This window comes from Eptatretus burgeri, chromosome 5 (assembly GCF_056783735.1).
Source record: "Eptatretus burgeri isolate ZD-2024b chromosome 5, Ebu_testis_v1, whole genome shotgun sequence".
Lineage (NCBI taxonomy): Eukaryota > Metazoa > Chordata > Myxini > Myxiniformes > Myxinidae > Eptatretus > Eptatretus burgeri.
Window position 1 is genome coordinate 67,597,520 of NC_140965.1, and position 14,024 is coordinate 67,611,543.

General features: G+C 42.0%; 1 protein-coding gene and 1 long non-coding RNA gene across 6 annotated transcripts in view; one reads left to right on the top strand and one right to left on the bottom strand.

Moving 5' to 3' along the window:
• Window positions 1-14,024, top strand: part of GLMN (glomulin, FKBP associated protein) — a 93,691-nt gene that overhangs the window by 69,565 nt on the left and 10,102 nt on the right. For 4 of the 5 annotated variants that reach the window (XM_085882241.1, XM_085882240.1, XM_085882242.1 and 1 more), the window contains 8 exons: window positions 491-544; window positions 667-697; window positions 1,774-1,863; window positions 1,966-2,007; window positions 7,303-7,376; window positions 8,502-8,586; window positions 8,793-8,902; window positions 13,495-13,558. In XM_085882241.1, coding sequence (XP_085738367.1) covers window positions 491-544; window positions 667-697; window positions 1,774-1,863; window positions 1,966-2,007; window positions 7,303-7,376; window positions 8,502-8,586; window positions 8,793-8,902; window positions 13,495-13,558 — 550 coding nt within the window. Of the gene's footprint in view, window positions 1-490; window positions 545-666; window positions 698-1,773; window positions 1,864-1,965; window positions 2,008-7,302; window positions 7,377-8,501; window positions 8,587-8,792; window positions 8,903-10,558; window positions 11,099-13,494; window positions 13,559-14,024 lie in introns of those variants that run through there. The other variant, XM_085882244.1, reaches the window with a different exon arrangement.
• LOC147026624 (uncharacterized) lies at window positions 4,099-5,196 on the bottom strand. Its single transcript, XR_015058436.1, has 2 exons — window positions 4,872-5,196; window positions 4,099-4,711 (listed from the first exon to the last, which is right to left on the bottom strand). It is a non-coding gene; the product is annotated as an uncharacterized LOC147026624 (long non-coding RNA).

A 14,024-nucleotide genomic window follows, 5' to 3' on the forward strand; every position in this document is an offset into this window, starting at 1 on the left:
TGACACGCCCAACCTGTCCACCAAGTTTCGTCCGAATCCATCCTCAACTCTTAGCCCTCTCTCTCAATGGTGAAGAATCACTTAAAAAATTATAGTAGTCAAATCTGGATCTGGATCTTCACCAAAATCGAATCACTTGTCACACACCGAACCTGTCCACAAAATTTCATCCGGATCCGTCCACAACTTTTTGAGATATCCTGTACAAAGACAAACGGACAGAAAGGGGTGAAAACATTACCATCTTCACCTTCGGTGGCGGAGGTAAAAAAATTCCCACATTTCTCTTCAATCCCCTTTGGCTTGTTTGATTGGGCCGTTTGTTTGTTTTTTTTTAATCTTATTTTTATTATTTTTAAAAAGCTTTTTGAACAAAGCTGATGCTCACGGAACGGAAGAGCAAAAACGTTTCTACTTTTAATCCTACACATGTTGATATAACAAAGTAATGAATAGATTTTTGAGTTAAATTTCTGTTTCCATTTTACAGTCACGTGTACGTTTTGCAAACGAATGCCCCATTTGTCGCCGAGATGCTTCAAAGGTACCTTTCACCCTGACATGGGTATTTCCAGATGAACAGTTACCCCGTGATGTTTATGCGTCATAGTTCTATGCATATTAAGAGCACTACACTGAATTATTTGCTTTTTCTTTTATTTGTAGATCTGAAGAAGGAATCATCATGAAAGGATTGGTATGTGTCCCAGTTATTATGATGTTCGTTTATATTCCATGTTCATATACATATAGTCGTGAGAACGGTGGATTTTACGCTTCTAAAACACAAGCCATTTCGCACCATGTCACTATCACATTGTTGGTTCGAAACCCAGCTTTCTCACAAATTATCTTCAGGGATATAATTATAACCTGCCTGCCCTGCCTTTCTGGTCTATATATGATGCCAATCCAAATTGTGTGGTTGATTTTATACCCTCAGGGTAACTTTGGTTGGGCATTCAATGACTCTACTGCCAAAAATCCCCTTTTAGTGGGGCAACTTAGCTAAATATAGCATAACATTTGTGCATTTTGTGAGGAAAGCACCAAATTTGGCACACTAGTAGCCTATCATATTATGAACAGATTTGGATATTGGGCCATCTCAAATTCAGCCACTGATGGCTGTGGCAGCCATTTTCCACTGCCATAAAAATTTTTGAGATGGCCCAATATCCAAACCTGTTCATAATGTTAGGCTACTAGTGTGCCAAATTTGGTGCTTTCCTCACAAAATGCACAATTGTTATGCTAAGTTGCCCCACTATTTAAGCAAATATTAGTGCAAACAAAGAAACTTTGATTTCTGTCAAGTTTAAAGTAAACAAATGAATGTTGACCAGATTGATGTGCACACGTGCACTATATTCTTACTGTTCATGTACGTTTTATGGAGCTTTGTATTCCAGCTATCAGCTTTCTATTCCATAACCTTTATAATGTTGGAAAACAAATAACCACATGTTTCTTACTTTATTGCATGTGCTGAAAATCAAGATAATGGCGAATGAGTTTAAAAAAAAAAATTTCATTAAATTTAAGGTCAAGGTAAATGTAAAGCCTGTTTCAATTTAAGATGACTGGCTGATTGTCGGACATAGTAATACAAAGCTTGGTTATATACAACAGTCCAGGTCCTAATTTGAACCATCCACTTGCATTTCCGTTCAATGTGGACTTTGCCTTTTATATAATTATATCCATGGCTCTGCATTCAATCCATCAGCTCTGCTACATTCATTCAATGCATCCCTTTTTTGTGCTTTTCAGAGCTTGTTGGAGGTGTGCCTATGTCGTCTCGAGTTGGGAAGCCTGACCATGGAGAGCCTTGATATCGCACACCTCATGGGACTTTCCCAGGTGGTCTTGTGTAGTTGGCATTTTTTTCATGTGGGTTGCGTGTGGTCTGTGCATGTGTTCGTGCGTACATACCAATATCTCATGCTTTCATTCTCCATTTAGGACCTGATCAAGTTGATGAGTTCGTGCCCACTAGAAGCTCCAGTAAGTTCAACATTTTTGATCTTAGATCAAGTAATTGGGTATATTGAAAACATTGCTTGTTGTTAACCAAGTGATGGTGCGCTTGACTCTGCTAACTTTCTCTGGGTTGAACTGCACAGAAAAAAATAATCTAATGGGCTTGTTCTTGTCACACACACACACACACACACACACACACACACACACACACACACACACACACACACACACACACAACTTATCCACCAAGTTTTGTCTTAATCCGTCCATAACTTTTTGAAATATCGTGCTATACTGTATATGTATCGTTTTTGGTCCTATCTCTCAATGGTGAAGAATCACTTGTAAAAATTAAAAAATTGTCACATTCTGATCTTCACCAAAATCGAAGCAATTCATCTATGTCACACACCCAACCTGTCCGCATCCGTCCACAACTTTTTTGAGATATCCTGTTCACAGACAAACAAACAAACAAACAAACGAAATATAGCATGATATCTCAAACGGTTAAGGACTGAATTGGACAAAACTAGGTGGATGAGTTTGGTAGTTGACAAGAACAAGGTGATTCAATGTTGGTTAATGGCCAGATGCAGGTCTGGCCTATCAGTGGAATAAGAAATGTAAACTGTTCAGCCTGGCGGAGGTTTGTGTTCCACCGAGTGCCGTTCTAGTTGACTTTTTTTCTCCTTTCCAGATGTCTCCTGTAATATATGACATCACCTTTACTGCAAATGGTGTCCCCACAAGAAAAAGCACAGTGTGTTGCTTCATTTTATAAAAGCCATATCAGCTACACAGTTTCAACAAAGCTTCAGGCCAACCTGTTGAAGGCAGCCACCATCAAAAAAAATCTATTTGAGCATGGCACAAAGTTTATGGAGACTTGCAACATCCAGAAATGAAGGTGGCCACCTATGCCCCAGTCAGAGAGCTTCGCAAGCAAAGTAGGATGCCACATTGTTTTGAATGCCCAATATAAGCCCAGGGAGATGGTCCAAGCTTATTTTGCTTGAGATTGAGGGCCTTCAATCATTGCTGAGAGAGGATCAGAAGCATGTCCAGAGTTAAGTGCCAGGGACAGTATCCAAACTGATTGTTGGAGATCAATTTGTTTGAAAACAGGAAAGACAACATCAGAATCAATGATGGATTCCATGACTTTGCTTGAAATTGGAAGCAAACTCACTGGCCTATAGTTGGTATGGTCTGTATTTGCACCGTTCTTGTAGATGAGAGTGATATTTGCTGACTTCCATGGCTAAAGGAGGACAGACTGAATGTGGCAGATAGAGGTGGAACAAGAATGGCAGAGTAGGATTTGAGAGCAAGGGCACTCTTGCCATGGCCCATCACCAAAGCAGAGTCAAGGTCAGACAGTACTTTCTCTAACTTCTCAGGTGAGGACACAGAGCCCAGTAGACAGTGGGTATGTCTGGGTATGATAGTGACACAGCGGGATGGGTTAAGTACACAGGATTTGGAGGAAAAGACAGAGTTTAGATATTCTGCCTATCTCAGGCAAAGTCTGCACAATTGCCATTTGAGTTGCGGGATGGGATGGATGAGGAGCAAGCACCAGAGACAGAGTTGACAAGGTGTCACCACGATTTGGAGGAAGGACACTCATTGGAAAGTTCGGCCATGAGATTCGTAAGATGTTTACTGGATTGCTTCAGGATGGACACACACTTGTTGTGATCCTTACGGAATGAATGAAAGGTACCTTCAGTTGGGTTAGCTTTCCAAGCTGAGATATCAAGCTATGTCACTGCAATCGCCTCTCCACAGGGTTCAGTGTGCTAAGCCTGAGAAGATAGATTTTTTTTTAAAAAGTCACAAATGGGATAAACAAGTAGAATTTTGCAAAAGTATTCCCAAGTGGAATAAATATAAGGTGCTGTGGAGATGGTGGTCCAATCCTTTTGTGGGAGGGCAGATTTAAGTCCGAGCTAATTGGCCTGTGGAAACGGCCACCTGCGTCATTGAGGTTGCTTTCTTAGAATAGACAGAGATATGGGCATTGACAAGAACATGATTAAAAGAGGAACAAGAGTGATTGGATGGAAAGTTAGTCATTACGAGGTGTTGTAATAAGAATCAACAATAGACCTTTTCTCTCGGCTTTATTCTCACAAAACTCATACGCATATCTACAACAGAAATATACATAGGGTAGGAATAACAAAACACAATAACTAGTATACATAATACTGAAGGCAAATACCACATACACATCACATAACAACAAAGTTAAACTCCATACTCTAATACCAATTGCATTCCTCAGAGTACATTATTCCTAAGATAGTACATAACATACCTATATTGTTACAGCGTGACTTTCCACGGAGTATGTGGTATACATGTCAACACCAGCCATTGACCTTCATATACAGTGCCGCCACATCCGCCCAATCACCTTTGCCACTAATAATTACAGTACGGCACTTCATTATCACAACACGAGGTCCAGGATGGAGGACGTACCAAGAGGAGAAATGCGTGCGGAAAGTTTGTCGATTGCGTCAAACCCACAGAGTTGCAGAAGGCCTTTGCTGCAATGCCATGGCTGGTTGTTGTCGAGCCAAAACCCAGCTAGCTGGCAGGATGACGGTTTAAATTGCTGCAGATGAGAAAACGAGAGTTTGAATGGGTGATTACGAGTTCACATATGCTCGAGGAAATAGCGGTGTATCGGGAGTCGTCATCATTAGGCAGCCTGTAAACCACACAGATAAACATTGGGTTAACTAATTAGACATTACACAGACATTCCATTAACCGCAAAGACAAACCGTTAACGACAACAATAGTTGTGGTTGTAATTGGCAGTGGTGATGAGCACAATGACGCGAGTTGCGATACCGACTCGCACACACCTCATTTATGCACTGTAAGATCATCTTCTCGTATGTCCTGCCTTCCTTTGCTCTTAAGTTCTTTGCCGAAGCTCAAGGTCCATTGCTCTCGCATCATCTCTCGTCTTTCAGCACGCCACAACCGAGGTGTAATTTGGTTTGTATGCTTTCCTTCACCTCATTTTTTCTTCATCAAATCATTTGTTTTCACATGCGTTATCCTACACCACAACTCGACATTAAAGAAGGCGGTTGGCTCATTTGCAAATCTTTTACTTCTTGCTTCACTGATGTGGCAATCCTGGGTAAGATGAAGAGACATAGTGTGACTTGGCCTTAGTCCAATTTTTTGGGGTGATCACTTATAGAGAAGCTTTGAAATAATAAAGCACAAATATGCAAGTTCACCATGACTTTTTTTTGGATGGTAAAATATCTTTCCTGAAGGGAGAGGCTTTGAGAATCCACATCCCCTCATTATTTTTTGGCTTCCTCCATGATGCAGACCGACCTACAGAGTTGACGCGTGAGACCAGAAAAATGAAATGACACCAGACTTGGTGGTGTAATGTTTCGAGCATCCGTTCTGAGTCTGGGACGTTGGCGACTCGAACCACGGCAGCTACACCAAAGCGTGCTGCTTCAGCATTTAAATAGGATTGAGCGTGGGCAAACAAGTATGAGTTGGCAATCACAGTGCAGACTTTGATGGGCCTAATGGCTGCCTCCTGCATTGAAGTTCCTTGAAAGGGAACTGGTATTAATGTAGCTAACCATCGTTGAAATCTATAGTGCACATAAGCAAAAGCTCCTGCTTGCATTTTAAATGGAAGATTGTCTTTCCAATGACTGGGTTTTCTTAAAGGAGATCTTGCAGCTGTTTTCCCAATAGATGTCACTACGAGTTATTTGCGAATCGCTGCGAAGCAGCTTTCACATGCCAACTATATGTGGGGGTGACATGAATTGCATAACATAGAAAACGTGGTCTTTTTCATCAGGACAGCACCACAGGTCACTTCTCGAAAGTGAAGGTGTGCAATGGTCGAAGGTTTGCAACAGTACTCTTGGACCACATGCTTTCTGCCTTGAGGCTTCAACAGAAAAGTGAAACGGCCTACTCAAATGGCATGAAAAATATCCCCTTTTTTTTTTCAACCCAGAGAATGAGGGTGTAAAATCCATGATGGCAAAAGTGACAAAATTAATTTGTACCTTTGTGGAAAATGGAAGAAGGTGAGAAAGAGGGAGAGGGAGATGTATTGAGGAAAGAGGGACTGGTGTTGTGAATATTTAAACCCTGGTGTGGTTTCAATTTGAAGGATCCAGAATGATGAAGTTGCTCCCAGATCCCCTTTGAGGGCATAATGATGCCCGTGGTCAATTGTGAACGTTTCCATAGCTGGGAATCGAACCAGCAATCGGTCTACTGGTCAAACACCCTCAAAACGGGGCACAAGGTTGGCCAGGGTGACAACACCCAATGACCGACTCTTTTCGAAAGATGCCCTGGGATCTTTGACACCCACGAGCATATTTTAGCCTACGAGACAGCCGGCTTAATGTCCCCGGCATGCTTCAAGATGCAAAGCTCTGTTTGCGAAGCACTGGGATGGCAGTCTATAGTCAGGGCGGAAATCAAACCCAAACCAAAAAGGAAGGTTGATAAATCTCTGATTATATGAAGTTATTACAGACTATGGTTACTTTTGAATAGTTTTAAGTAACTGACTGTGTTTTTACTTTACCATGGTTACTTTCATATAGTTGTGAGCAACCCTCAATCTTAATATGCCCACTCGATCGTGTGATGCATCAGGTGGAGTGTTTCTATTGGAGCGTTTTCTTTGTGTGCGCCCAATGAAAGGTTTGCCTGATAATCCATACCAAACGAAAGGTTTGCCGAAATAACTAGAATGACACTCGGTAGAGCGCATGCCTCTGCCAGGCTGAACGGTTTACGTTTTATATCCCACTGGTAAGCTGGATCTGCATTCGGACCTTAACAAAAATATAATCTGCTTGTTATTGTCACATACCCAACTCATCCACAAAGTTTTGTCATATTCCTTCCAGAACTTTTTAAAATATCATGCTATATATCATTTTGGCCCCATGTTTCAATGGTGAAGAATCACTTAAAAATTATTGCATCTGGATCCGAGTCTTGAACAAAATCGATTCAATTTATCTTTGGAACAAATCCTACATGTCCACCACGTTTCGTCCGATTCTGTCCACAGCTTTTTGAGATATTCTGCTCAAAAACGAACAGACAGGGGTGGAAACATAACCTCTGTTCACCTTCGGTGGTGGAGGTAAACGTACTTGTAATTCCGTGCAGGTTGACCTGCAGTTGGTGGTTGGTTGAATTTGAGTTTTGACTTTAACCTCAAAATCTTCTTTTTTTATTTTTTTTTTCAACACATACATTATGCGTTTGTCATTACAGCGGAAGAAGGGTTTGGAGGTGTTTCAGCTCTTCATTTATAGGTTAAATGAAGAAGGCAAGCATAGACTTTTCAGGTGAGTTTGCTTTGAATGAATAATGTGCATAGAAACCAGTCTGTGGAATTGTGATTGGATCGTCCATTTTAAGTGTGGGAGTTCAGCGGTTCAAGTCTGACCCTGGCCAAATCGAACCAAAGATGTAAAATTGTTCAGCAGGGTTCAGGAAGAGAAGGATGGTTTTGCGGACGGCGTTTGCTTCTGCTGTTGAAACCCGTACTGTATGTGCTGCTTCCTCACTTTACACTCAGAAACTACAAGGGCATCCGGTAGAGCGCATACCCACACCACGTAATGCCTGATCCACGAGAACATATCGGGCCCAATACATTTTCGAAATACCATGCTATACAGCACTATATCGTTTTTGGCCCGATCTCTCAATGGTGAAGAATCACTTTAAAAATTAAATAATTCTTGTATCCAGATCGACATTCGGATCTTCACCAAAATCAAATCGATTCATCCTTGCTCCACACCAAACCTGTCCACCAAGTTTCGTCCGAATCCGTCCCCGACTTTTTGAGATATCGTGATATATATATATATATATATATATATATATATATATATATATATATATATATATATATATATATATATATATATATAATTTTTAGCCCGATCTCTCAATGGTGAAGAATCACTTAAAAAATTATCATAGTCGGATCCGGATCCGGATCTTCATCAAAATCTAATCAGTTCGTCCTTGTCACACACCGAACCCGTCCACAAAATTTCATCTGGATCCGTCCACAACTTTTTTGAGATATCCTGTACACAGATAGACAGAAAGGGGTGAAAAAATAACCTCCTTCACCTTCGGTGGTGGAGGTGACTGGAGGATAGAGCATGGAGAGAACCCATGGATTGGAATGCTATAGGGTTACGGACTATGGGGTAGGGGGAATTCCTCAATTGACCCACTGACTGGAGGGAAAAACGATATCATAAGATGGTGTTGCTGGTACCCAGAGTGCAGAATCGAGTCTGGTGTTTGCTGTCCTTGTCTGCCTGTGTGAGGGTGCGTGATTTGTGAGACAATTCTTCAAATGAGGCTAAAACCCAGTAAGAAATACAATTGCATGTCTCCTGTTGCTGTTGTTTTGTTTTGTTATAGAGCACATGTGGTTGGTTTCCCAGGTATGTTCTGCACACATGTACTCATGCTGGAGTGGCTGGCTACATCATCCAGAACATCAACAAACAGGCAGACATCGCCCTACGGGTAAATACATGTTTGTGCGGATGTGCTATGAGTGATGCTATCTTCCAATAGGAAGTGTGTGAAGTTGAACTCTTGTTAAGAAGAATAGTCCTTGAAATTTTGCATTTCTATTTTTAAATAAAGATCATCTCCATGGCTTTTCAACTGAAACAAGTCGACAGCATTGCTGATTTTCCCTTCCATCCATACCTTTGGTGTGCTTGCAGGGTCCAGGAAGAGAAGGATGGTTTTGCGGACGGCGTTTGCTTCTGCTGTTGAAACCCGTACTGTGGCTGGCTGAAGGAGCGGAGACCGATTTACTGGAGCACTCGGATCGGTACGAACTGATCGTGGGATTACACTGAGCGAGAGTATCTTACCCACACTGGTTATTCATTGTGTTAACTCTGCAATCTGTATCTGTGAATGACCCAATGAACACAGCTTTCTTACTCGACAAGAGTAATACAGGGTGTTTGAAAAGTCTGGAATCATTTATCCATAATACTGTATTGTGTGCGTGCGTGCGTGCGTGTGTGTGTTTCCTCGTCCTCCATGACTCCAAAACCATGAAACCTAGCAGCCTGAAACTTTGCATGACTACTAAGGGAACTCCATGGTAGTGCATGAGTGAAAATTGGGTGTTTGGGTTAATTAAAACATCCCTTTTGAAGATAATTAACAGCATTATTTAATTATATCCTTTCGCAAGCCATCATCCTTGGTCAATCAGCCATCTGTCAGCTTATTGGGGTCTTAATTCGCCATTTTGTTTGGCCTATTGAAACATGCCTTGATTTGGAAACACGATCCACTCTCACAGACTAATTAAAAGATATAATTGGTTTGCGGGCGCCAGCAGTGACCACTATTTTCATTGTGTCTGTGTGTCTGTGTCTGTTTGTGGCTCTCTCTCCAGAACATAGCTCCGTGACGTTTAATGCGATCTTGATGAAACTTGGACACACGCTAGATATCATGGTCTAGTTTTGTCTTTTTGTATGAGGGGCTTCCCACGCTCCTTGTGGGCAGAGCCACGCCCACTTAAACTTTTTATTTATTTTTCTTTTTTTTCTCCATTTTTTTCTCGCAATTTCATTTACTCGAAGCTGTGCGTAATGTCCATAAGTACAACATATAAAAAAATCCGATTTGATTTGGTCAATTTTGACGGAAGTGATAGGTTTTTACGGTAGGGCTTCCTCAATAATGCCCGCGAACCATCGTCTCTTCCTGGCTCGTCAAAATATTATATCTGATCTGAGAATCTGATCTCATTGACTAAAATAAGTGTTAATCTGGAGTGAAATCTGAAAATTTCAAAAATTTGAGCAATTTTTTAACCAAGTGTATTTATTTAAGGGAAGCATTAAGCTTAGTTAGGCCTAAGTCACATTTGCCACGGCAGCCGTGGGGTCTACAAAATGTACGGCCACTAGCAATTATAGGGTGGCCACAGTATTTCCACGGTCACACAATGTAGCAGTCACATATGTTTTTATTTTTCGGGGAGCTGCACGGGGTATTCATAAATTGTGGAGACTGAAAACGTGGGGTTGCCTTACGGGCTTTGATTTGGTGTCGCACGGTGACCTTAGGGCTTTCCTGCGGCGGCCATAGAATTTTCAAGGCACACGCAAGGTGCTCGCAAGGCGACCGCAAGGTAACCGCAGGGGGGCGCGAAGGTGAACGTGTGGGCAGACGGACGGTAACGAGTGGGTTATTTTTTTTTTACCAGTTTTTTTTTTTCCGGCTTGTCGAATTGCTACGGCGAACGTAGAAATGAAAAAGGTTATAACTCCGCGTTATAATTCCACGGCGACCCCTACGGCCTGTAAAAGATAGCAAATGGCGTAGGGCCACCCTGAGGCCACCACAGAAACTCTGCGGCCGCCGTATCCTCGCCGTAGAGCAAATGTGACTTTGGCCTTACCTCCACCACCGAAGGTGAAGGAGGTTATGTTTTCACCCCTTTCTGTCTGTCTGTGTACAGGATATTTCAAAAAGTTGTGGACGAATCAGGATGAAATTTTGTGAACATGTTCGGTGTGTGACAAATACTGATTACATTTTGCTGAAGATCCGGATCCGGATCCGACTCCGAGAATTTTAAAAGTGATTCTTCACCATTCAGAGATTGGACCAAAAATGAGAGATGGCATGATATCTCAAAAAGTTGTGGACGGATTCGGACGAAACTTGGTGGACACGTTGGATGTGTGGCAAGGTCGAATTGATTCAACTTTGGTGAAGATCTGAATCCGAATCAGGATACGAAAATTATTTAATTTTAAAGTGATTCTTCACCATTGAGAGATTGGGCCAAAAATGTCGAGATGCCAATGACTCATTCAGTTGTCTGCACATGTATCCTTTCACCCAATATCTATAACATTTATTTAATTCAAGTTGCCTTTTTACACAGTAACTATCATCATGATTTAATTTCAGTTGTCTTTTACACAGAAACCACCATACTTAACATTTCCAATTATATAGGATTTACTAATCCATACCAGAGTTCAGAGGGGGTTAGGTTAGAGGGGAAGTGGGGGGAGTGGTGGTGCGGGAAGTGGTAGCAGGGGAAGTGGTAGGATGAGGGAGAGGAGTGGGTGGGGGTGGGAGAGCAATGCCGGCGGGGGTGGGGAGGGGGGGTGGGGGGTACCCTCTACTCAGAGGAAATCCATATGAATTTATTTATTTATTTTTTTGAGATGATGCCTTCGAAGTGGATGCAGCATTGTGGACTGATAAAATGGCCCCCACATAGAGTCCAGATTTAATGCCACTTGACTGTTTTACTTTGGGGACACCTAAATTAGTCGTTTATATCACGAGATCATGTAATATTGAAGATCGAAAGAATGAAGTAAAAAATGAATGTGCTAAAATCGATGTGTCTGTTGAGAAATTTTAAAGAAGTCTGCACACAACAATTGATATGTGTATGAATGTCAGTGGCTCGCAATTTGAGCAATTATTACGGTAAATAAAATTGTCAAATAAATATGAGTATGATACCGGAAATTTGAAACAGCCTTGTGCGGTTGGCCGCCAGGAACGTCAATCTTGAGATACAAAATTTGGAGTAAAACAGTGTTGTGTACACAAGTCAGAGGATTAAATGACACCAATTTAGTATCTCTGCTCTGTTTCCCTTAAACAGTGAAACTGGTCTCAGCAGTGATAAAGACAGCACATCATTAACATGACTCAACAGGACATATGAAGGAATTGAAGAATACGAACCTCCCATTCTTCATCCCTAAAAATCTTGTATGTTCAGATATTACTCTTTCCAGTGACACAAATCCTAGATTATGCCCTTTGGGGGCATCCATGAAGTATATACTCTTTGAAATATGAAACTTTAACCTACTCCCCCCCCCCCACTTCCACCCCCAAGTAGTACACTTTAAATTTAATCTGTATAATCTGGCAACATAGCAATTGTTATATACCCCTCCCCCAGATACCCCCCTCTTCTCCCCCTCCACACTCACCTTCGCCTCCTCCCTCGCTTTCCCCTCATCTCTCTGCTCCCCCCCCCCTCCTCCCCTGTATTCCTATCAGCAAAGCGACAGGTGGTATTTGCTGGTATAAAATAAAATGTGAATAAATACTGTTTGCAGGGTATAAACAGACCCCTCTCCAAACAAAGTACAGTGTCATCTATTAAAGGTACATACGAAACTGAGATAATAACAGGATCTTGCAATCTCTCTTACTTTGTAACAAAACTGGCTTAAAATTATTTTCTCGAAATTCAGTTCTGTATTTGAAAATATTAATTTACACCTCCTTTTGATTTTAGACCTATGTTCACAATATGCTTCTTCTTCTTCATCTTCTTCATCACAACATACCTTTTCGTTGTTTTTTTTGGTCGTAGCCATTTTTCACCAGACATAAATGTGTAAAATGCAGAGCTCATGGATCTGACATCTTGTGTGTCTTGATGACCACATCGGCACTTTAAGTGAACAAAACGACAAACACCAAACGTCTGCACGGCAGCCATGACTTCTGTCAAAGTCAAGAATATCTATCCAGCGTCCATTTTCCAACTTTGAATGGACATCATCGATTTGTCCCAAGTGGGTTGTGCAATGTTTTTAAAATGTTGATAAAACTTTCTGACCCCTTCAGTGAAATAAACAGCTGCTGATTTTCTCTGTTGAGACCACAGCGGTCAACAATGGTACTGAGTAATGGCATGCACAGCTAACCGAAGATGGTTGCCCAGAAGTCGACCCTCACAAAAAAAATATTGGGGTCGGCAGGAATTATTGGGGTAGGTCGGATTACCGAAAACTCAACATTTTTTTTTTTTAGGCCTGAGAATGGCATGCTCGTGCTGTCTCACCCATCGGCGAGAATGGCACGCTCGCCGTCTCACCCATCGGTGAGAATGGCACGCTCGCCGTCTCACCCATCGGTGAGAATGGCACGCTCGCTGTCTCACCCATCGGTGAGAATGGCACGCTCGCCGTCTCACCCATCGGTTAGAATAGCACGCTCGCCGTCTCACCCATCGGTTAGAATGGCACGCTCGCCGTCTCACCCATCGGCGAGAATGGCACGCTCGCTGTCTCACCCATCGGTGAGAATGGCATGCTCGCCGTCTCACCCATCGGTGAGAATGGCACGCTCGCTGTCTCACCCATCGGTGAGAATGGCACGCTCGCTGTCTCACCCATCAGTGAGAATGGCATGCTCGCCGTCTCACCCATCGGTGAGAATGGCACGCTCGCTGTCTCACCCATCGCTGAGGGATTTATTTTTTGAAGTTTTGTGTATTCGTTCTCCTCATATCTGTGTTTGTAAATTTTCGTACACGAACCATACATTTGCTCATCACATCTGTGTTTGTAAATTTTCATACACTAACCATACAATTGCTGTTTACTTTGCAATTCCCCATTTCAGTATCATGGCTGCTTTGAACCTTCTCAGGTTCTTGTTGATCAGAGACAATATCTCAGAAAACAAGGTACTGTGGCTTGCATAGATCACTTTTGACTTATCACATGGTACTGTGTAATTGTGCTAATGCACAAGACATTCTACCTGAAACTTTCTAGCTTTGAGTATATCATCTTGATATTACACTTCCACAAGGGGAGGAGGAGGAAGAGGAATAAGGTAGAGTGAAGTGTGTGGAAATAACTGGGAGTGGGGAGGGGTGAGGAGGGTCAAGATTGAAATATTTCTTTGTTTTGTTTGCCCTTTCCCCCCCCCTCCCTTTTCCCTGTCCCCCCCCTCCCTTTGCTTAAGAATGTCTTCTTTATGTTGTTTGTTTTCCATAAACACATAGGACCGTGTCAATCATGATTGTATGCTGTGCCACACGATACGTTTGCTTTAATTTGGCCCTTTTGAAGGTATGACATCGATAATCTGTTGTATTTTCCCCAAAATATGAAAAGCTTTCTTTCTTTAACGCACATGTTTGAAAT